Consider the following 21,709-nt stretch of genomic DNA (forward strand, 5'->3'; position numbering starts at 1 on the left):
TATTTTTGTTATTCTAAAGTCCCTGAGCAAGTCCCTGAGCAGTCCATGTAGACCGCCATGAGGCATGTGCAACTTTGGGGCTGCTCATGGGCCCCACATGGGTGCATATGGGCCGGCACAATAGGCCCAAATATAGGGCTGACAGAGGGGACTCCAACCCAGTAAATGGCTGGGAGAGGAGGGGCTTAGATAGGCCTGCAACTTGGGCTGGTCAACCAAAAATCAGGTCAGCCACTGCACCACCAAAACAAGTCATGTAAAAACCTTACCATCCCGAATATGAGCAAGCCATGATTTCAACCTATGATTGCCATCCCACACGGGAACTTGAGTCCCTTCAGGCATTGTCACTTGCCTACTAGCTTGCTCTCAAACTATTAATTTATAGCAACCCATGCGGGCCCCCATTCAAACAAATATAGGTGGCAAGGCTACATCACTTCCTGGCATGTGCACGGATACAAGAAAGGGTGTAGTGGAAGGCCAGATCAAAGGCATTCGTTCCGGGCAGCTCCTAGCCTTGTGTGAAGCGCTCCAAGGGTGCATAAGCTAGCTTTTTCACTCAACCCTCGCTTTTTGCACTTCATACATTCCATTCAGAGAGAAAAATGAAGCATGCCTTCCACTTGTTCTCAGACATAAGGTGAGACCCATATAAAACCAGATTTCCAGGAAGATGCAAAATGGCTCAATGTGCCTGAAAACTGCAACAGGTTTCCATTGGTTGGCTTCACAAGGAATACCCACAGGGGTCAGCTCACTGACTGTGAACCCCTGGATTGGAGACAGATTGCTCGGGTAGTAAGCAAACACATCCCTGGGTGATTAACAGGCAACGTTCATGTGGGATCCTGCTATGGATAGCTTGCACTAAATATTATAGCATCCGCAGTTGTGACATCAGCCATACCCCATACAAAAGCTTATGCTAGCTAGCATATCTAATCCACTCTGTCCTCGCTTACTCATCCACTGACAGCTCTGCAACTGTACAGCTTGTGGGGAGCAGCTGGAATACTTGAAATCTTGTAGTGTAGGTAGTGTGACTTTGTAGTATAATTGCACCTTGCAGTCGATAATACAGCCATCCAAAGCTATCAAGCAGCTTGATAATATATACAGCTGTAGAGCAAACACTCTGTCCTCGCTTGCTCATTCAATGAGAGCTCTGCATTGTTGGAACATCTCAACAAGATGGAAATCCTCAAGGATAGACTAACTGATAGAATGGCTTTAATATTGATGATGCAAAGCTTGTGGAGATAATTTTACCCCCATTCTTTGAGAGCCTCAGGGTGCCAGTGATTGCCAGAGGCACGGCTATCAAGTCAGATGAACTGATAAGCCTATTGATCTAAGATCATGGGAAGCAGCTGCAATAGAATGTTGTAGTGTAGGTACGGTGGCAAAAGTGTAACTGCACCTTGCAGACGATTATATAGCAATAGAAAGCTATCCAGCAGCTTGATGATATAAACAGCCGTAGAGCACAATCAATCATAATCCCTGTTGCCTCGCTGGGTAAAGTCTTCTGTTCAGAGGCATTTGATACCTGGCGCATGGTGCAACTCACCCGACTTGCTACATTTAGTCTTTAGATCCGGGATGGAAGATAATAATTTTGGGTTTGAGGGACATGCACGTGTTTCACGTACAAATGAGCGTTGCCTATGTGATCCGGGAGTATCATCCAAACCTGATAATCTGTGTATTCAAACTTCGTTATGGTCGACGCAACTTAACTCCTCACTTACAGTTACAATCCTCCATAAAGTCATGTCGAAGAAACACCGATGTAGAACACGGAAAATTTTGCAACTGATGGACTGTCGAGTTATTCACATCGGTGCATATAGCCTCGGCAATTTATCCGTATAAAATTTCTTACACATAGACTTGCCATCATAAAAGGAAAACTAAATATAAACAAGTCGCCTAAGCAAAACAAGGAGAGCGGGAATACGATGGATACCTGAGATACAAATTTCACATGCATCACAGCCAACAGTCCGAGAAGTAAAACCGCTACCACCAGACAAAGGCGCTCTAAGAGACCCCTCAGTTTGGGGCTGAGAAATTGCGCTAACATTCCTGATAGCCGAGCGTGCACTCTCAAGAACGTCTGTTCCGGATCCATTTCGTTGGCCGCAATCCTGCAATTGTGAATTGAACCCAAAGAATGTCGCATTCAATCGCTGCTATGCCATCCCAAAGTGTCGCTCGCAGCGTTTGGGCAGGGCCAAAAGTTCTGTAAGCGTGTCTGCAGCTGCTCACGTAACTAACCGTTCTCATTGGACCTGGGTTTCTCACTAAGAGCCGTAGAGAGAGGAAGCTTCATCGTGGTGGGCAACGTTTCTAAACCCGATGACGCCTAACCTCGCAAATGTGAAATCGAGCTCATTCTCTCAGCGCGAAGATTGAATTTTAGGAGCCAAGTCTAAGGTCGGCTCGGATTTCACGCATCCCGGCGAATTGCTCCCTGATAAGGACAGGATCGTTCAACGACGAAAGTGGGTGGGAGCGGGGAAGGAATTGTTGTTGCAAGTGAGAAAGCTGAGCACGATCAATCGGTTGCGAGGTCCCGATCGACGGTAAAACTCCACAGGTGCGCGGTAAGGCAAAGTGTGGTGAGCATTTAATGCCGCAATCGACGCCAAGCCACAGAAGCGTGAATTCTTGAAGAGGCGATGCAAATACTATGTCTTTCTTGGAGTGGGCAATTCTGCTCGTCCTACACATCTCTTGAATTCTGCTCTTCTCCTCCGCATCTCTTGAATTCTGTTGGACTGTCTCTCTGTGTCCTGCTCTTCCTTGCACCTCGGTAATATCTTGCTCCGTTATTCAATCGCTTCAACTTTAGGCATGCAAGAAATACTCTAGTATGGTAGCACCTCCCCTCTCCAAATCAAAGATTTTTGGCCTTCTTCTCATCCTTACATTGCACGTCATCAAATCCGAAACGAACGGTCCAACCTTATCACGTTTCACCTCTGATTTGTGGAAAATAGATTAGAAAGTTCAAAAGCAATTTCCTTTCTCTCACCTCGAGCATCTCTTGTAGCATCATTCATGTGAGCAAGCCAAGAGTTGAAACCTTAGCTTGGAGTCCTCCTTTGTGTTGTCTACCTTGTACATATGCTCGAGTAATAAAGTGAGGTTGGATAAGGGGAGGGGGCCGGTCTTGGCCCCTCAATCATATTGCAATTTCCAATGATGTCACTTTGTGTTTAAGCTGTATAAGTCTTAATTCCAGCTTAATTGCAATCTCTTAAGTTCAAGTATATGTGTTTGGCAACTCGCAATCATTTCATTCAAACGCCTCTGCAAAGTCCATTGTCTGAATTGATAGAAAGCACCGAGTAGTTACATTGGTATCAGACACACTCATTTGCATGTATCTACATCTGTGCATGCATGTGCATGTGCATGTCCATGCGTGTGTGCATGTTTTGTGTTGATGGGGTGCAAAATAAGGGTTGGCAAGGGGGGCGCAAAAAAAGAAATACAACACATTATCACATAAGGCTATCTAATGAAGTACAAGAAACCGTATCGCATTAGAATGACACTACTCCAAAAACAATACATCATTTGATGTACATTAGCACCATACACATTGCTAGTTGGTTGGTAAACTTTCATTGTTTGTTTTAAACGTACCTTCCCTCTTGGCATGTTATCTTCTAGCACACTACCTCCCCTCTCAGCACACATCTTTTAGATGGTGGGGTGGTTAGTACCCTTGTAGTTTTAAAGGGATGGAAAATAATCTTGACAATTACCATCCAAAAAATGTGTAACAATGGGAGCTATCCAAAACAACGTGTGTACTAGCTAAGAGGGGAAGGTAGGTCTAAAACATGCCGTGGCCACTTATTGGAAACCAAAATATCATCAATAAACAACTTGTAATAATGTAAATCTAGGCTTATGGCTTGTCATTGTCTAATAGGTCCTTTTCAAATGCATTTTTCTTGCATATGAAAGATTTCAAAAGTATTTCTTTATGTCCACGGCATACATCGTTACAAAAATAGGGAAGAAACAAACAAGCAAAAGTGACTCGTACCAAGGGAGAGCATATCAGGTCTAGAGGGCAAGATGAAGAATCACACAAAGGGAAAGATAATCAAACGTTTTTCCTGATATTCATGTCTGTCTACTTCTACTACTTTTATTTTCAAGGTCCGTATAATTTTTAGTGTGACCCTATCAACATTCACTAGAAAAAGGGAGGATAGGACGATGCCTATTGCTTCCAACAACACAATGTCGCATCACATTAGGTTACAATTTAATGTGTTCCTTTAAGCAACTAATGGTTACTATACTAGCTTGTGGTTTAAAAAGTTTAAACAACACCAAAGAATGTTCATTGCTTTGTTAAATTTGATATGTTAAACTGAAGGAGCTCCTTCATGACCCGTAAATAAATGAATCCCTTGTATGACAATTCTATACTTTGTGGCCAAACAAAAATGAACCCAAGCTGAGTCGTTGTCTTTTGTTTACCATGCTCACTCACCGAGTATTGGCAACCCATGTCAACCACTTCCTCATTTGGTCCCATGCTTGGCAACATATTCATAGCTGACAAGAAGTACTATAAGGCCATTTTTAAACCTAATTTTAAATTGAAATATGTTGGAAAATAACCTCATTACTCGGTTTGTAATATTGTTGTGATTCTTATAGCCATTTCTTTTATATTTGTCGATATGACCTATCAATGTGTGTGCATACAAGTGGCTTTTTGGATTGACAAGGATAATATATTAGACAATACTCAAAAGATTTTGTTGGTAGCCATTCCAAATAGATGCTTATTGAGCCAGCCTATTCATCATTTCATCCTCATTTTCTTCCTCTCCCTCGTAATGATTCTTTCCCGCTTCATCCTCTTCCTCTTCATTAAACTCTGATGCAAATTTGTTTAGTCCTCCTCCTCCTCGTTGTATATAGTTGCATGAATTGATTGTACATTTACTCAATCTTCCTTGCTAAACATAGGAGCAGGCCTACTCATCATTATCTTTCCCTCTGCCCAACACATCCCTCTCCTCATCTTCAACCTTATCATCTTATTGAGCAAGCCTACTCATCATTATCATCCCCTTCCTCACCACACATCCCTCTCCTCACCTTCGTTCTCATCGTCTTCTGATCCCTTGCCATGATACTCTCCCTCTTCATCCTCTTCCTCTCCCTTGTCGTGATACTCTCCCTCTTCATCCTCTTGCAAATGCATATAGGGCTCCTCCTCCTCCTCATTGTGTGTAGTTGCACGAATCGATTATACATCTACTCAATCCGCTCTACAAGGCTGAGGATATTATTAACTCAATATGCCTAATAATTCAAAATTGTATTAATTAGTGGAACATGGGGGAGGAGAGGGGAGGGAAAGTTTAGTGGTTGGGGGAGAGTGATGAATGAGGATGTCCCTCTATTTTTTAATGGAGCGAGGGTAAGAAATTAAAACCCTCTTTTTCACAACAACTTCACGTGAATAGCCTAGTTGGAAAGACCATATGATTGGAGATGGGAAGTATAGGTGACCAAACTATTGGAGGACATTAGGTTCCCCCCAATAAAAATAAACAATGCCCCAAAAGATAATAAGAAATTCTAATTACAATAAGTGCCAATTTTTTAGCATTGATAAAAATGTCACAATTCTTTGCAACCATGAAAAATATAATTGAGAAAGAAATGCTAACTAATGTGTTTGTAGATCATTCCTCATGATAATGTACTTGTTTTGTGTCAAGTTTTGCCAGTTGTTGAAGCATCATCAACTATTTAATTCTCATGTATTAACATCAATGTAATTAATGGAGTCCTTTTATAAGTGAAGGGGAGCAAGTATTTCATGGAGTCACACCTTGCTAGTTTTCATATTGGGATGGCTCAATCCTTTAATGGGCATAAGCTTTAATACAAGTGTAAGTTTAGTAACAAGATTAAAATCCCATTGTGTAGTCTCTACGGCGACTCACGTGTCATGGGGATCTTGAAGGAATGCTAATGGAGCCTCCACTTCAAGCTACTCCTTGTGAGAGTAATGCAAAGCACGAGTTGTTCGCAAGTGTCACTCAAGCGGCTCTGGGATTGTTGCAATGTGTTTCCATGAGAGAAAGAGGGAAGGGGGAGAAGAGAGGGAGGAGCGGATATGGGAGAATGGAGGGAGAAGGAGAGGGGAAGGGAGGAATGAAGGGGGATGGAGTGGCAAACACAAAGGCACTACAAGGGAAACAAGAGAACACCAAAAAACTCTCTTGCAAGAGAAGAGGGAGCTTGTATTCCAAACTTGTGCATACAACAATAAAGACCAAAGGCAACCACTTAGCCTTTTATACATGTCACCTTTTGAAGGGAGGGTCAACCCAAATCTCTTTATACCACTCTCTCTTCTCATTCTTTTACCATCCTCTTGGGCCCATCTAGCTCCAAGACACAATCCTGGCTCTACGGACTTGCCACTATCCATCAAATCACATCACTAACTACCAGTGGCATATTGTTAACTAATCAATTTTTAACATGCCCCCCTTCCTGATATCGATCCAGTCCTCTGGATTGTGCAACATTCATGGTTGTTGGAGTATTGTCAATGAAGATCATGCAAAGTAGTTTTTCTTGTGCACTGGGCTGAATCTTCTTTTGGTCCATTTGAAGCAAAGGGATGCAGTGGCTCCTTGTTATAGATGAGTAATTATTTTGGAACTAACACCTTAGGGTTTGAGTGAGCCGAGTGAGTACTGTGACCATTTAAAGAAGGAATCAGAAAAAGAAAAAGAAGAATCTAAGGGGTAAGTTATTAGGAAGAAGGTGCTAGTAGTAAGTGGTGTTAGTGTTAGCAGAGTAAGTAAAATGAATTCTCATGCTCCTCTTAAGTCCCATATTTGATTTGAGTGGGACTTCTAATCGATTCTCATCAGATTATGTCTTTGACATGCCATGTTTGAACGTCTAGAGTTGTGCATGACATTTTCTCTTGCTTCTCTGCATTGAAGTTCCTTTAAAATCCATTTTATGGATTATATTTCATTAAGGGCTTTACTTGGAAGTACTTGAGTCCAATGTAGTCTTGTGGGAACCCATTGGTAATATACCTTCCTTGTGGGATGGCGTCGTCTTCTTCTTTGATGTTGAGTTTTGTTGTTTACATGAGGGGGTGTCTGGCAATGATGAGGCTCGATGTTTAAAGGAGGGGGTGGCTTTATATGTCGAGGTTTATTTGGAATCCAAAAATAAGATTCACCCTCAAAGTATCCTTGAGCCTTGAGTAGATCCTTTTGGACCCATATTTGCTTGGTTGCCTTTTGTCTTTATCTTCTTCCTTGGTGGCTTCCTTGTCGAGGTGGGGAGGTGGAAGTAGTTGCTGATGTTGATCCTTGGCTAGAGATTGCTGCATCTTGATGGGATGATTCATCACCAAATAACCCTTTGTGTCTTGCATCCAGCTTTTACCAAGAATGGCAGCTTCCATTAAGGTACTTGTAGGAGCTACAAAAAACTTGCAAGGCACAATGTAATTGTCCAATAACCTTAATAGAGGTACCCTCTATGGATTGAATTTTAGAATCACATACTTCGAGGTGTACCTGGCCAAGATGATTTAATGTCTCCCAGGAGATGAGGTTTTTGCTTGCTCTCGCCAATCTGCCATGGCTTGTATTCGGCATGTTGCACCAGTTGATGTCAACTCTACCCAAAGTTGAGATGGAGTCATATCTATCTCATTAAGATCAATAACATTATCAATTTCAGGTTCAACTTGATTAGGTAGTATCGTCCTTATAGTGTAAAAAGGTGTAATGATGGTAGGTTTATCATTGCCAAGGTGCATACATTGAGTTCCTTTCATACTTGGCAGATCTATTGTGACCTGTGTATGCATCCAATTTAGTGAGTCTTTTAACTCAGGTATAGGAGCACATCTAGAGTCTTCAAGGTCAAAGTATTGGCCTAGTTTGTTGATAGGCACTCTTGGAAGGTCTTGAGCTTGATTGCAAGGAGATTCAACATCCTCAACATTAGTGGACAGGGGTGTCACTATTTGCCTATTCATCCAATCACAAAGGAATCTCCAAAGGCTTGGGTTGCCTCGGAGCAATGTCACAATAGGCATCTCCACCTTTGTGGAGAAAAAAGAGGCTAATCCTATGATGTCTCGAGGACCATTGATAGGTGCCCTGCTTAATTTTTTACTCTTCTCAACCATATAAGGACATGTTGTCATCCTCCTTTAGTTGTTACAAGGTGGGGTCTTCTTCAAACATCTGCTGCATTAGGATGGATCCCTCTATTGAAGGGAATAACACAACTTCTTCATCTACCCTTTTAGGCATTTACAAGGCTTTTGAGGCTTGAGTGGTTATCTCTTATCTTGGATGAATTGTATAAGCACTCTTGCTTGCCTTAGGCCTCTGCTCACATTCCTCTTGGCACTTGCATACCAATTTATGCGCCTTAGTGAGACATTATTTCCCCACCTATGGGTTGGGATATTCACCGTGACCCTTAGGTGTTGTGGCTTGGCCATGGGATGAAGCCCTTGTTGTTCCTTCATTTGCCTCATGCAGGTGCTTGTTGCTGGTACCATTTGAGAAAGTATCACTAGAGGAAGATGTTGCTAGGGAGGTCGTGTCTTCATCCGACCCATCTTAGATGATGACCTTATTGTGTCCCTTCCCAATCTTTTTTGCACCCTTGATGCTTACTTGTGTTGATTCACTTGCCTCTCTAGGCTGTGACATGCTAGTTTATCCCTTTTGGCTTGTTTGTGAAGCTCTTTATTAAGGGCTTTAGCTCGCAACCTTGTGATTACATTCAAGGATACTGATGACACTTGGCCTCTCTCAATGCTTAACAAGTTAAGGCTTGTGGACTTAGATGGCCTTCTCATCAAGCAATCCTTAAAAAGATGGTCCACATTACACCCAGTGCACAATGGCGGTGGTGTATTAGCCACTGGTGCACATCTGATTGGCTAATTAGATTGTCCCTTATATGGGCACTCATTGGCTGGGTGTGGCCCTTGACAAGTATGGCATTGAATGGGTGGTGTCTTGTCCAAGTTGTTCATATATCCCATTTTTTGAGAAATTGGTGGGGTTTGGTAGACCGGAATGTATTGGTCATCTTGTATAATGTAGTGACTTATAATGCTAGACCGATTTGCATTGTCACCATTTTGGAGATATTTGTTTCCACTGAAGGTAGGTTTGTGGTCTCCCCAATCATAGGTAGGTTTGGGGTCTCCCCAATCACTAGGTATCTCTTCCACCAATATTTGATTCAAGGGAGTAATTCATGGTGGTGGTGGTGGTGGTGGTGGTGGTTGAGGTCCCAGTACTACTAGCGGGGGTAATGAAATATTTTGAGCCCTAAATTGCCCTTGATTGGTTGATGGGGCTCCTTGTATTGCCAATTGTGCCTAATTGGTTGGATTGGGTGGTGAAGGCAATGGTATGTGCAGCCTTTATCGATACACATGTTTAGGAATGACCCTAGAATAATGACATTGGGAAGTGTCATGATTTCCCCAACGAACACAATAGGCATAGGAGAGTGCTGGCCTGGCTCTAAGACGAGGGCATTCCTTAGTGGGATGATTTCCTTTGCATACCCCACACCATATGTTATCTCTTTGTGTAAATAGATGGGGGTTGCTAGGAGCATTTTTTGGTGCTTCTATCTTCCATTATCGGCTTAACTTGTTTTATAGACCCATGGCCAACTCTTCCATGTTGAGCACCTTGGGAGTCATGCTTGCATCCCTAGCTACTTCTAAGGTTGAAGCCTTTATTATTTGGGACATTGGGAACCTAAGGATTTATCATTTTGGGGATTCTCCCTCATGTTATCCCCTAAATGCATTACCATCTTGCTAAGGTAGAAATAATAGGGGTGGAGGTAGAAACTATCATGACTGCAGAAGCAAAAGCCTTAGCACTGGTGATGTTCGAGACTAATGGCAAGGATGGGGGCATACCGAGGTCCAAGCAATAATATTGACCGGGGGCACAGGCTAAGATACTTGTCCCAAATCCTCACCATTAGTTCCGTCATCTATATGCAAGCCACCAATTACATTAGTTATTAAAAATCAATTGAACAAATCACCAAATCAGCCGTTCCCAACATAGCCACGCTCAAAGTACAATAATCAAGCACAACACCAGTAACACTAGCAACATCAGTATTAACATGGAATCACCCATAAAACTGAACATCTAGCATGGCAAAACACAAGCTAGTTAGGCATAAACCACACAAAGCATCCACTAGAACCCCTGCTGTGCCCAGTGTGCTCCTATGGAATAGTCACACTTGACTAAAATAAAATAATATCCAAAGTAAAAAAAAACAAAAATACAAATTTTGTAACATCCCTCTTGCTTGTATTGCAATTGGCCTCAGTTGCATGTTTGATTATAGGAACTGATGAGTTTTGGAAAAGCTCAAAAGAATCGCAACTGATCATCATCTCTCAGATGATTCTTTAATTTGAGCAAATTTTGGTAGACATTTCCTTTTCGGGTCGAGATTTGTTAATGATCAACAATACATTTAGGTTCTAAGACTTCTTCTTCATCAACAATCAATGGAGCCTCTTCATAAATAAGATGATTAGGTAGAGGTTCTTTGAACAGCTTTAAGAGGCTAATATGAAAAGTATTACATATTTATCAATTATCTAGTAACTCAAGCCTATATGCTAGATCATTCATATTCTGAATCACCTTGAAGGGTCCATAAAAACGTGGGGACATTTTGGTTACTGGCCATTTCTCAACGCTCTTCAATCTTCTTTTCTCTATCCGTAGGAGAACATAATCACCTCCTTTAAAAAGCATGTGTTTCTTATTAGCTTGCTTTGTGTACTTCTCTTGAGCAATTGAAATAGCTTCTCTAGCCTCTTTGAGAATATATTTATAGGTTTGGGTAAATGCATCTGTTACTTCAACTCTATGGGTCAATCGTGTGATAGGAATACATAGAAATTTCCTATAATTGATCTCAAAGGTGCTCTTCTAGTTACAAAGTGAGGCGTATTATTGTAAGCAAATTGTATGAGGTTAAGATATTTGTCCCAAGTCTTTGGTTGAATTCCCACATAAGCTTTTAGCATGTCCATAATAGTACTATTTGTGACTTCAGTTTGTCCATTGGATTCTGGATGAAAAGCTAAGGAGAAATCTAACTTAGTGCCTAGATTATGAAATAATGCAGTCCAAAAATTACTGCAAAACTTCAATCTTGATCAAACACTATGATCTTTGGAGCAATGATGAGCAAATATGTGCTTGATAAAATAGGCTTGCTTACTAAAGTGATCCACTATCATCCATATCATATCATTTTGATTTGCTGTAGTAGGAAAACTTGTTATGAAATCCATGGATATTTGTTCCCAAGATTGCATAGGAATAGGCAAAGGCATTAGCAATCTACGAGTCTTTCATCTATATCTTGATCTTCTGACAAATGATGCATTCAGCAACAAACTTAACCACATCTTTCCTTATAGTAGGCCAATGAAATTCTCTTCTATCACTTGTAAAGTGGCAGTCACTCCCCTATGTCCCATATATGGTGGTTGGTGCATTTCTTCCATTATAATTTGTCTAAAGAATTGAGTGATGCATAATTTCTTTTGATAAAAGAGGTATACATCATTGCAAGAATATTTGAACATAGGATTCCAATTATTATTCTCTAATTTATTCCATATATTAGAAAATTCTGGATCCCCTTGATAAGAATTCTTCATTCCTTTGAAAGGCTGGATTTCCACAGCAGTGATGTGATTATACTTGGCTTTATGCTGAGAGCATTAGCAACTACATTCTCTTTACTAGGCTAATACTGAATCATGGGCTGAAAGCTTGTATAAATGATGACAATTTGATGCGCCTATCGAATATTAGTGAGTGAGCCGACAAATGCTTGATACTTTGTTTATCAGTTTTGATAAGAAACTCAGCTCCCATGAAATAATGTTTCCAGATTCATAAGGCATGCACAACAATGGTTAATTCTTTATCATATGTACTATAATTACATTCTGTTGGTTTTAATTTTTGGCTCCCATATGCTATAGGATGTCCATCTTGTTTAAGCACGGCTCCAATTCCATATCCACGAGCATTGATTACAACTACAAAGAATGGTCTAGAAAAATCTAGTAGTTGCAACACAAGAGCTTGCATGAGAGCTTCTTTCACAACTGCAAAGTATTTATCTTGATGTTTGGTCCATAAGAAATGCTTAGCTTTTCTAAGAAGTCTGTCAATGGATGTGGAATGAATACGAAAATTTTGATAAACTTCCTATAGAAGCTACACAATCCCAATAATGATCTTAATTCATGTATATCTCAGGGTTTTGGCCATGTGACTATACATTCAATCTTCTTTGGATCTATTCAAAACTCCATCGGCAAATACTATGTGACCCAAATACTCTATTTGATCTTGAAAGAAACTACTCTTTTTAGGATTTATGTACAATTGATTTTCTTTCAAAATTGAAAAGACTAACTTTAGATGTTTCTTATGCTCCTCAATGTCTTTACTGAACGCTAAAATATCATTGAAAAATACTACCACACAATCTTGGTGTTTAAGAACGATTTGATTCATCATTCTATTGAAAGTAGTTGAAGCATTTGTTATTCCCAAAGGCATAACTAGGAATTCATAATGTCCCATTTGAGTTCAAAAGGAAGTCTTGTATATATCCTCCTCTACCATACGAACTTGATGATAACCAGATTTAAGATCAATCTCACTAAAGACCTTCTAGGGACTCGGTATTTGTTCTTCACTGTGATTTTGTTTAGTGCACTGTAGTCTATGCATATTTGATAGGTTCCATTTTTCTTTTTGACTAACAAGATAGGTGCCCATAAGGAGAACTTCTAGGTCTTATCAATCCTCTTTGTATTGATTCCTCCACTTGTTTTGAATTTCCTTTCGTTCTAGCTGGTTGGCTCTATAAGGAGCCTTGCAAGGTGGAGTATTACCTAGTAGGATTTCTATCCTATGATCTTCAGGTTAAGAACATGGTAACCCACGTGATAGATCCTTTAAGAAACAATCAAAAATTTGAGAAAGAAACTTTTGGTGTGTAGGCTTGGTATTTGGCTGAGTAGTCATTGTTACCGTATTCACCAAAATCAAATATGTTTCCTCATGTTTCCTAATTGCTCTCTTGGCTTGTGTATGATTGAGTAAAAGACTGATTTCAGTTTTCATGGAACTCTTTAAACATATTTCTTGTTTATCCTTCTCAATCCACATCTGATGTGAGTCATAATCTATTTTAGGATTATACTGATGTCTCCATGGCATTCCTAAGATGATATCAACTCCTTGTAGGGGTGCTACTAGGAAGTCTCGTCTATCTTTGTAAGGTTTGATTGAAATCTCTAGATCCTTAACTTCTCAAATGCAATTATACTTCATCTTGGTGAAAGTAGCTTTAACTTTATAATGAGATGGGGATGACTCTAGTCTTATCTTTGCCGAATCTATTTCCATGAAGTCATGTGTACTACTGTCATCATGTAGAATAACAACTTCTTTGCTGTTATGAAATCTTTCATTTTCAATAGAGCATGACAAGTATAATTACCTCCACCTCTAGAGTGGCTTGGTGTCATGTCTCCCTCTTGCTTGGCTACTTTATTCTTGATCGTATGTACTTTTGCCATTGGAGTCTTCTTTCTCTCTGGACATTTAATTGCTATATGTCCCACCATGTTGCACTTGTAGCACCTTATTTCCTTCTTTTGGAAATTTCCACCATTCAGCTTCGAAGGAGAATCTATTTTCTATGGAGAAAAACTAGATTTAGATTTGAAGAAAGGCTTTATGTCAAACCTTATCTTCTTGTGGAAGGGTATAGGTTGATCCAAGCTTCTTTTGGCATTCCATTCTTCCTTTCACACCCAAAAAGGGACCTTCCTTTTTCTCTTTTTTTCTTCTTCTTCTTTTTTCTAGTGCAATAGTGATGTCTTCCCCTTGAACTTTGTAGTAAAGAGTATGATCTATATTGGATTTTATGTATCCCATATTAGCAAAATACTTGTTGATTCTACTGTACCAACTTTTGGGTGCTCGCTTTAAGCCGTAGAGACTTTTCTTGAGATCGTAAACGTGATTCTCTTTTTCTAGTTCAACATAACCTATTGGTTGTTGCATGTAGACTTCCTCATCTAGGTAACCATCGAGAAAAGCATTCTTGACATCGAGCTGGTACACATTCCATTTGCTAAGTGTCGCTAGTGATATTTAGAACCACATGGAATCCATCTTTGCTCTACTGAAGCGTAAGACCCATCATAATCCTGACCATATTGTTGTGTAAATTAGTATGTGGCTAGAGATTTAAGGCCTGAGATTGGAGAGTTGGTCCTAGCGCTGGGAGTCGGGGATGATGAACTTTGGCAGACTGGCACCAAAAAGCTATGAGGGCAACAGAAGTGTTGCAGAGCCCTTTTGACCAGTTTGTTTGTCATTAGTCAACCAAGGATAGTTTGTCATTAGTCAACCAGGGATAGAATAGCACATGCAATGAGTCAAGCAGAGGCTTCTAGGATCTAGTGTTGTCAACGTTATTCTTCAACACGAGCTACAAGTAGGCCCTCTTTTTTTTAAAGCCTGTTTGATTTGCTTACAAGTGCATAGAGTAATCTGTAGCTTGAGGCAATGAAATGGCAGATGTGCGGGCAGAGCTAGGAAAATAATGAATCATAGGGGCAGCTCAAAAGGACTGTTGCCAGCTTACAACAGGGCTATGTGCAAAGTAGAGAGAGAAGGCACACACATGATTCTGACGAGCAAATCTTCATGTGCATTGTCCTCCTAGACTTCTCTCTCCCTTTCTCCAACAAAGTACTCAAGGGGGCTTTCCTTTCTCAATCTTTCCCACAAGCCTTGGAGCCTAATACCAATGAAACCGAAAGGGAAAACTCTTCCACACAAAATACCAAGTAATCAATTAGAGATGAAGAAGACAATCACACAATCATAGTGATAAGTAGACTAGATACAATCCCCCCCCCTAGATGAGTGGCTCACACTGCCTCATCTAGAGTATTAATAATAATTCATTAAAGCACGAGGAGCCAAAATAAGGGATTTGCTTTACAAAGCCTCTTTGGGCCCAAAATTGCCCATAAGGCTACATGGAGCTTGGTGTCCCAATCTCACCAAGGAGTACTTCCTGTCTTGGTGAATTTGGTTGCATAGTCTATGGCTACCATACATACTTGCTCTTGTATATATTGGGCAGTCTTGATCAGACCCATAAAATTCAAGTCCCATCTCTAAAAAGATTCCCAGGGTTGACTTGGTTGAAGGGGCATATGATCATTTGAAAGCATTCAGCATGTTCGCTGGCTTATATCACATCTAGCATAGTGGGCATAACAATCTTTAAATAAGGTTTCCCACCATAGCCTAGCTTGGAGTACTTTCCAAGCTATTAAGTCCCAAGCAAAATGTCCACCAATAGGCCTAAAATGAGCTTTAGTGAGAACTACTTCCCGATCATCTGGCAATATTCATCTATCTAATATGCCATTGTCTCCTTGTCAATACAAATGACCACCAATTAACGTGTAATGCCAAGCTTTTAAATCTAATTGTCTATGCATGTTCTTGGTTCACATAGAAGATTGAAAAATCTATGTTCCCTTCAGATTAAGTTAAAACCGACCCAATGCCATTGATGACCAACAACATAGAAGACAAATTGATTACCAAGTAGAGAGTGTCAAAAATTGTGCATAGTATAAATCATGCCAAGTGCTTCTCGTCCAGTAGTACTATAGTTGCACTCAACCTGAGTTATAAGTATGCTTACATGCATCGCTCCCGAACCTTGGCATTGGCCCCTCGAACTCCCACATTGGTCCAGACCTCATCACTTCCCCAATCCCCCTGTCATGCACCTACATCGCCCTCAACCCCCATCGTACTCTTGAACCCTGACGTGCTCCCAATGGCACTGGTGCCCCGGGCTCTTGCATCAATCCGGACCCCTGTCACACATGATAAAATAAGAACCAGTCCCATAACTTACAAATTTCCCTTCCTACCCTTTCGATATTACTGGTAGCTTATAAAAAGTTCCCAAATACTCTTTCAAACTCATTCCCTCTTATTAAAAGTTCCCAAAAACTTTTTTAGGAGTTGGTATGCTCGGACATGTAGATGGTTTGTAGGCCTTGGATTCCACATGGGCACCATAATAAACTTTCTTTTTTAAATTTCTTTCTTTTTTTCTACAATGACTATTTTTGCCTTGAATTGAAGTCTCTTAGCATCATCTCTAGCAGACTTGCAAGGAAAAGATTCACAGTTTCTCAAAGTTTGCATGGAGGAGCAGGTTCAAAAAACTGTTGACACTTTGAAAAGTATATTAAAGTTCAAAAAAACCATTGACACTTTGAAAAGTATGTTAAAGTTTATAAATGTGTATAAGATTAATCTTCAAAATATTGAATTACAAAAGTATACATTCATCGAAGAACATGATAGCTAGAATTGTTTTGCTTTTGGTTGGTCTTTTGGAAAAATGTCCAAACTCATTGTCAAATGCCATGCTGCATTGCAAGATACCCATGGTTGTAGTGACCATGCCATGAGCCTCTTGACCATCCTCACTAGACATTTAATACATCTTGCCATGATGGTGTGCCACCATGAGTCCAATCTTGACAAGGCCCCATGCATATGGGATACATGAGGACAAAGCCATGCATTCTATGAATGAGATGTAGGTGTACATATTGTTAAACATTTAGGAAGAGATCTAAAGAGAAACTTGGAATGAGAGATGGAGGCAAGATGTCACAAAGCAACGCGAAGTTTCTATTGTTCACAAAGAGAATACAATTCACATAGATGTCTCACACACTCATGTACAAAACCTTAAATAGGCAAATGGAAGAGCCCACTTGTCCTTCACTAAGCACTCGACCTCCAAGTGTCTCACATGCAAGGAGGTGATTACAATATGTTGCCACATAGCACTCACATGTGTCTCAAACCTAGCATATGCATATTAAACCAAGTAATCTAGTTTCCCTTCTTATTGAGCCATAATAATCCCAATGACATAACTTGATGCATCTACATAAACTTGAAATATTGTCCCACCTCAATTGTGCTACAAGATGGGTGTTTCAGCATCCTATTTTTTCAAATCATGGAAAGCTATAGCTACTTCCTTGGTCCACTAAAACTTAGTATCTTTCTTGGTCAACACATACAAATGGCCAACAAATTTTGTAAAATCTTTCATAAATCTCCTATAAAAGCTAATAAACCCCAAAAACGACCTAACTTACGTAAGATTCTCAGGTTTTAGCATCTTTTCAATAGCTTGAATCTTACCTAGCTTGATGTGAATGCCATTTTTAAAAATCACATGCACACACCGACACACTAGCAGTGATTCAACGATGACTGAAGGCCTAGCATGATAGGCGCATTGTGAAGAATTGTAAAGAAATTTTGAAGGAAGTGATGCTTGTCCTTTTATTTAATGCAAATCTAGGAACCCTCAAGGCAAATCTCAAATTAAGATGGAACTTGCAGCTCATTGTCGCTAGCAATAGTTTGTTGCTCAAACTTTGGATAGAGGCTAGCATCTAGAGCTGAGGCGAGAGAGAGAGATAGGGTTGAGTACCATGAATCTTGTTCCACAAGTACCATTGCAACCTGCGATCGAAGTAAATGAACCACAAACCTCTTTTCTAAAGTAATAGAAGTTGCTTTCAATCATTGTTATTCCCCACAGAGTGTGCTCATGCCCCCATCATAGAAACATGGTTAGCAGATGCTCGATTTTCCACAACTAAGCATCAGTAGGTTGTCAAGCAAACCAAGGAGTAGCACCACTTTAAGTGCCAGGTATCAAGCCTCACCGATCAAGTGGAATTGGGAGAGAAGTTGCTTTTGATTAGTGTTATTCCCCACATTGAGTGTGCTTATGCCCCTATCTCCATAGAAACATGGTTAGCAGATGCTCGATTTTTCACAAGTAAGCATCAGTAGGTTGTCAAGCAGCTCACCGATCAACTAAGGGATGAGGGAAAGAAGAGGAATTGGGAGAAAGCCTTCTGACACGTTCTTCGCCACTCCTATAAGTTGATAAAGGAAGGAATCTATGCATAGGTGGCACATTCCAAGTGCTTGCACTCCCAAATCTTGCGCATTTAGGAAACCATGCTCTTTTTAAGTGCATCTCTATGATAAAGTAGAATAGGAGCGTGATTGGTTGGACCTCTCAACTTCCAATCCTTTCTCAAGCTTGTTTGACATCCTTGACATTTTTGGGTTCATAGGACATTTTATCGTGTATGCATGGTAAATGACTAGTATGGCATGATGAGTTCAATGTTTATCAATTTGCTTGAATTCAAGAGTAGGGCCAAAGGAATGGAAGCACCTTGCTCTTTTTTAGGGGACGTGGTGTATCTTTGAGAGTGGAGATGAGGTGGCAACAACAAGGATAGCTGTTCTTTAATGGGCATGCTAAGAGCTTGTTCTTGCAAAGGTGGCAGCCAATGCCAATTTGGGTTCACACATCTGGGTTTTTTGGAGCGAAAACCTAGTTGCTACTTTAGCCCTTGTCCTACACGAAGGGGCACCGGTGTGAATAGGCCCGCCTATGATCACTCAAGCATACCCTCATTGGTGACAGAATTCGTCGCTTGTTGTATTCTCCCGTTCACTCGTGTGTTTATCGTCATGCCAAATGCTAGCCGAACAGGAAATTGCCTTCTTCTCATATCGAATGGAAGTTTCAAGTTACTGGGAATGAAAGTTACTCTTGGAATGAACATCCTATCTCCAACATTGGTACCAGTGATAATCTCAACTTCCAATACCTTCGTGTGGAACTCTTTGCATATCAGCCGAGTCCCATTGCATAATCCTTGTCGAGGATTTAGATTGTGCAACAAAATGAGGGGAGCATTTGTTTCAAAACCAGCCGATGAGGTGGGTATCCACCACCAAAATCGAGCGTGTTAAGATACTCTACTGCAAACAAAAAAGAATCTCCACATGAGCTCTCTACTGAGTCTGCACTTAGATACTCCTTTTCCTCGCTGGGCATTACCTTTAGTGCAGTAGCATTGACTGCATCAACTTCAAGGTTTCGAGGTGCGAGAATAGCGCAGTCTCGAAAATACGATGCATAATCCACAACCCTTGTAAGTCCTGTATACACCCACTCAATCAGACCTTCCATAGAGTTTGTCCTTAAAAGCATCTTTGATGGGATTGCAACAGTGTCTTCTCTTATATGCCTGCTAGTTCCATTTCCAATATCTAACACCCATTGTATGAATTCCTGCTCTATTGAATTATCACCTTCCTGAATAACCCGCATATTCTGTACCAGCTTCAATACCTTGATGCATCTCCAAATCCTTGAGTGGCACAATGTAGAATTGACAATATCTTCTCGTCTTGCCTTGGGAATAACTGGCAAGACCTGCCTAAAATCCCCCCCTAACAACACCACCTTTCCACCAAATAGTTGGTCATTTGACATGATATCTTGCAGCGTCCTATCCAGTGCCTCAAATGCGAATCGATGAGTCATAGGTGCCTCATCCCATATTATCAACTTTGCTATCTTCAGAACATCTGCAAGATGACTGTTAACCTTTATATTGCAACTGCTGGTGGCATCCAAATCCAGTGGTATCTTGAACCGCGAGTGTGATGTGCGTCCATTACTTAGTAACAACGCTGCAATCCCAGAAGAAGCGCATGCTAAAGCGACATGCCCCTCCCCACGCAACCTAGAAAGCAAACAATTGTATAGGAAAGTCTTTCCAGATCCTCCTGGACCATCAAGAAAAAACATCGCACCAACATTTGCATAGACCGCTGTCAGAATCTGATCGAAGGCAGTCCGCTGGCAATGATTTAAGGTACTTTCCATCTGTTGACCAAGTCGTGCCTCACTCTCAAAATCAAACATTCTTTCTTCTTGCAATAGAACATTTGTAGCTGCCAATACACATGATCTATCCAAGGTAGGCAATCCATCAAACTCTACCAACCTTCTCCCATGTTGTTGGAGAATATGCTCCAAGTGCCATAGAGCCTCCTTCCGTGCCAATCCACGACGGTCAACCATACTTGATTCGAATGCATGGAAGAAATCATCCGATAGATCGTATGAGAATCTTTCCCACAAAATTCCTGGAGATGTTGGCTCACAAAAAGTCAAAATTGCAACAAAAAGGTGCCTCAACTGTGTGCTATTTTGATGTAAAACGGCCTCTTGCATGCAAATAAACCATTCCTCATCACTTTCCAATAACCCTCTAGCTATACATGCTGCCTTGAAAGTAGGGTAAACTTGCCCATCAAAAGTGCGCAAGTCATCAAAACACTTACAACCCTTGCAAACGTTAAGTAGCATACGCATGAAATATAATTCACCAGTAGATGGAGAAATGTTATACATCCGACCAATGCTATTGCCCTGCCTTCTTCTAGACCACTTTTTATTGGATTTGTTCCAAACCATCTCGCATGGAAAGTCACTGTAAAGCAAATTATCTGCATCATGTTGCAATCGGTTGTAAGTGAACCATTCTGTGAGGCTGGTCTTTCTGTTCTGTTCCCTATCGACCACATTGTGCAAATCATCATCATCTCTGAATATCACATTATTCAACATCGGAAGATGGACTTGCAACCTTTGTACATCTGGCTTTTCATCATGCATATCATACTCATAAATGCGCCAGCATGCTTCTGATGCTGATACATAATGTGAATCTAGGTAATAGTTTATCTCATCAATTCCACAATCAACTGGGTTGTGTAGTTGTCCTTGTCCTTCCACACGATTTATCTGCATCCTGACGGTTGCTCTGTCATGTCCCTTATACACGTATTTATATAAATACTTGACTGCAGTAATTGTGGAACAAATTTCAACGTCGTTGATATGTGCCTTGTACTTCATAGAGAGGAAAGGATTGAATGGCACAATCCAACGATTATCCACTATACCCTCTTTCACCCGTATCTTTCTACCATCATCTCGACGCATGTAGATAGGGTAACCATCGTTACCCACCACAGTAGACGGAGAGAAGGAACGTGGATAGTGACGACTACATTTGCCATCAAACATGCAAGGAGTAGAGACATTAAGTACACCACATGGGCCATGAACATTGCATTGTGCAATAATCTCATGCAACTCAGGGAAAAGGGTTTTATCTAGAACTTCTGCACATACCAATTGATCATAGTGACCAACCTGAGTAGGTTTGAATGCACCTTCCAAAATCAATAGTATGTGTGAGTGCGGAAGACCTCTCTTTTGAAACTCAATCACACATACGTACCCAACAACTTTTCCAAACAAATCATGCTTTATAATCGACTGCATCAGATCCTTGTGTTTTTTATAAAATACACGGGTTGTCAAATCTGGGCGATCTTGTGCTCTTTGACCTGGCAACAATCCTTCAGATATTTCTGACCATTTTGGGTTGCAGGTGAAGGTAATAAACAAATCTGGTTTACCCTTTTTTCTCACAATTGCCATTGCATCCTAGTATAACTAGCCTTATAGACCCCAAGACTTTTCATAAATTTCTTTCTTTCCTCCCCTACTAGCTCCCCGTCCCTCCCTCCGATTAGTT

General features: G+C 40.7%; 2 protein-coding genes across 3 annotated transcripts in view; both read right to left on the reverse strand.

The window, feature by feature from the left end:
* Window positions 1–3,129, reverse strand: part of LOC147901483 (S3 self-incompatibility locus-linked pollen protein) — a 174,202-nt gene extending 171,073 nt beyond the window's left edge. Inside the window, exon 1 of one of the 2 annotated variants that reach the window (XM_087374617.1) lies at window positions 3,044–3,129. In XM_087374617.1, coding sequence (XP_087230743.1) covers window positions 3,044–3,067 — 24 coding nt within the window. In that variant the 5' untranslated portion in view covers window positions 3,068–3,129. Of the gene's footprint in view, window positions 1–1,972; window positions 2,923–3,043 lie in introns of those variants that run through there. The other variant, XM_087374616.1, reaches the window with a different exon arrangement.
* A 15,846-nt stretch (window positions 3,130–18,975) lies between these two features.
* Window positions 18,976–21,125, reverse strand: LOC147901484 (uncharacterized). The gene is made up of 3 exons (XM_087375142.1): window positions 21,079–21,125; window positions 20,233–20,707; window positions 18,976–19,983 (listed from the first exon to the last, which is right to left on the reverse strand). Exons 1-3 carry the CDS (start codon window positions 21,123–21,125, stop codon window positions 18,976–18,978), a joined length of 1,530 nt encoding a protein of 509 aa, XP_087231268.1.
* Window positions 21,126–21,709: the final 584 nt, after the last annotated feature.

The sequence above is a fragment of the Dipteris shenzhenensis genome, chromosome 5, assembly GCF_047967505.1.
Source record: "Dipteris shenzhenensis isolate YYH24624 ecotype China chromosome 5, Dip_SZ_1.0, whole genome shotgun sequence".
NCBI classification, from domain to species: domain Eukaryota; kingdom Viridiplantae; phylum Streptophyta; class Polypodiopsida; order Gleicheniales; family Dipteridaceae; genus Dipteris; species Dipteris shenzhenensis.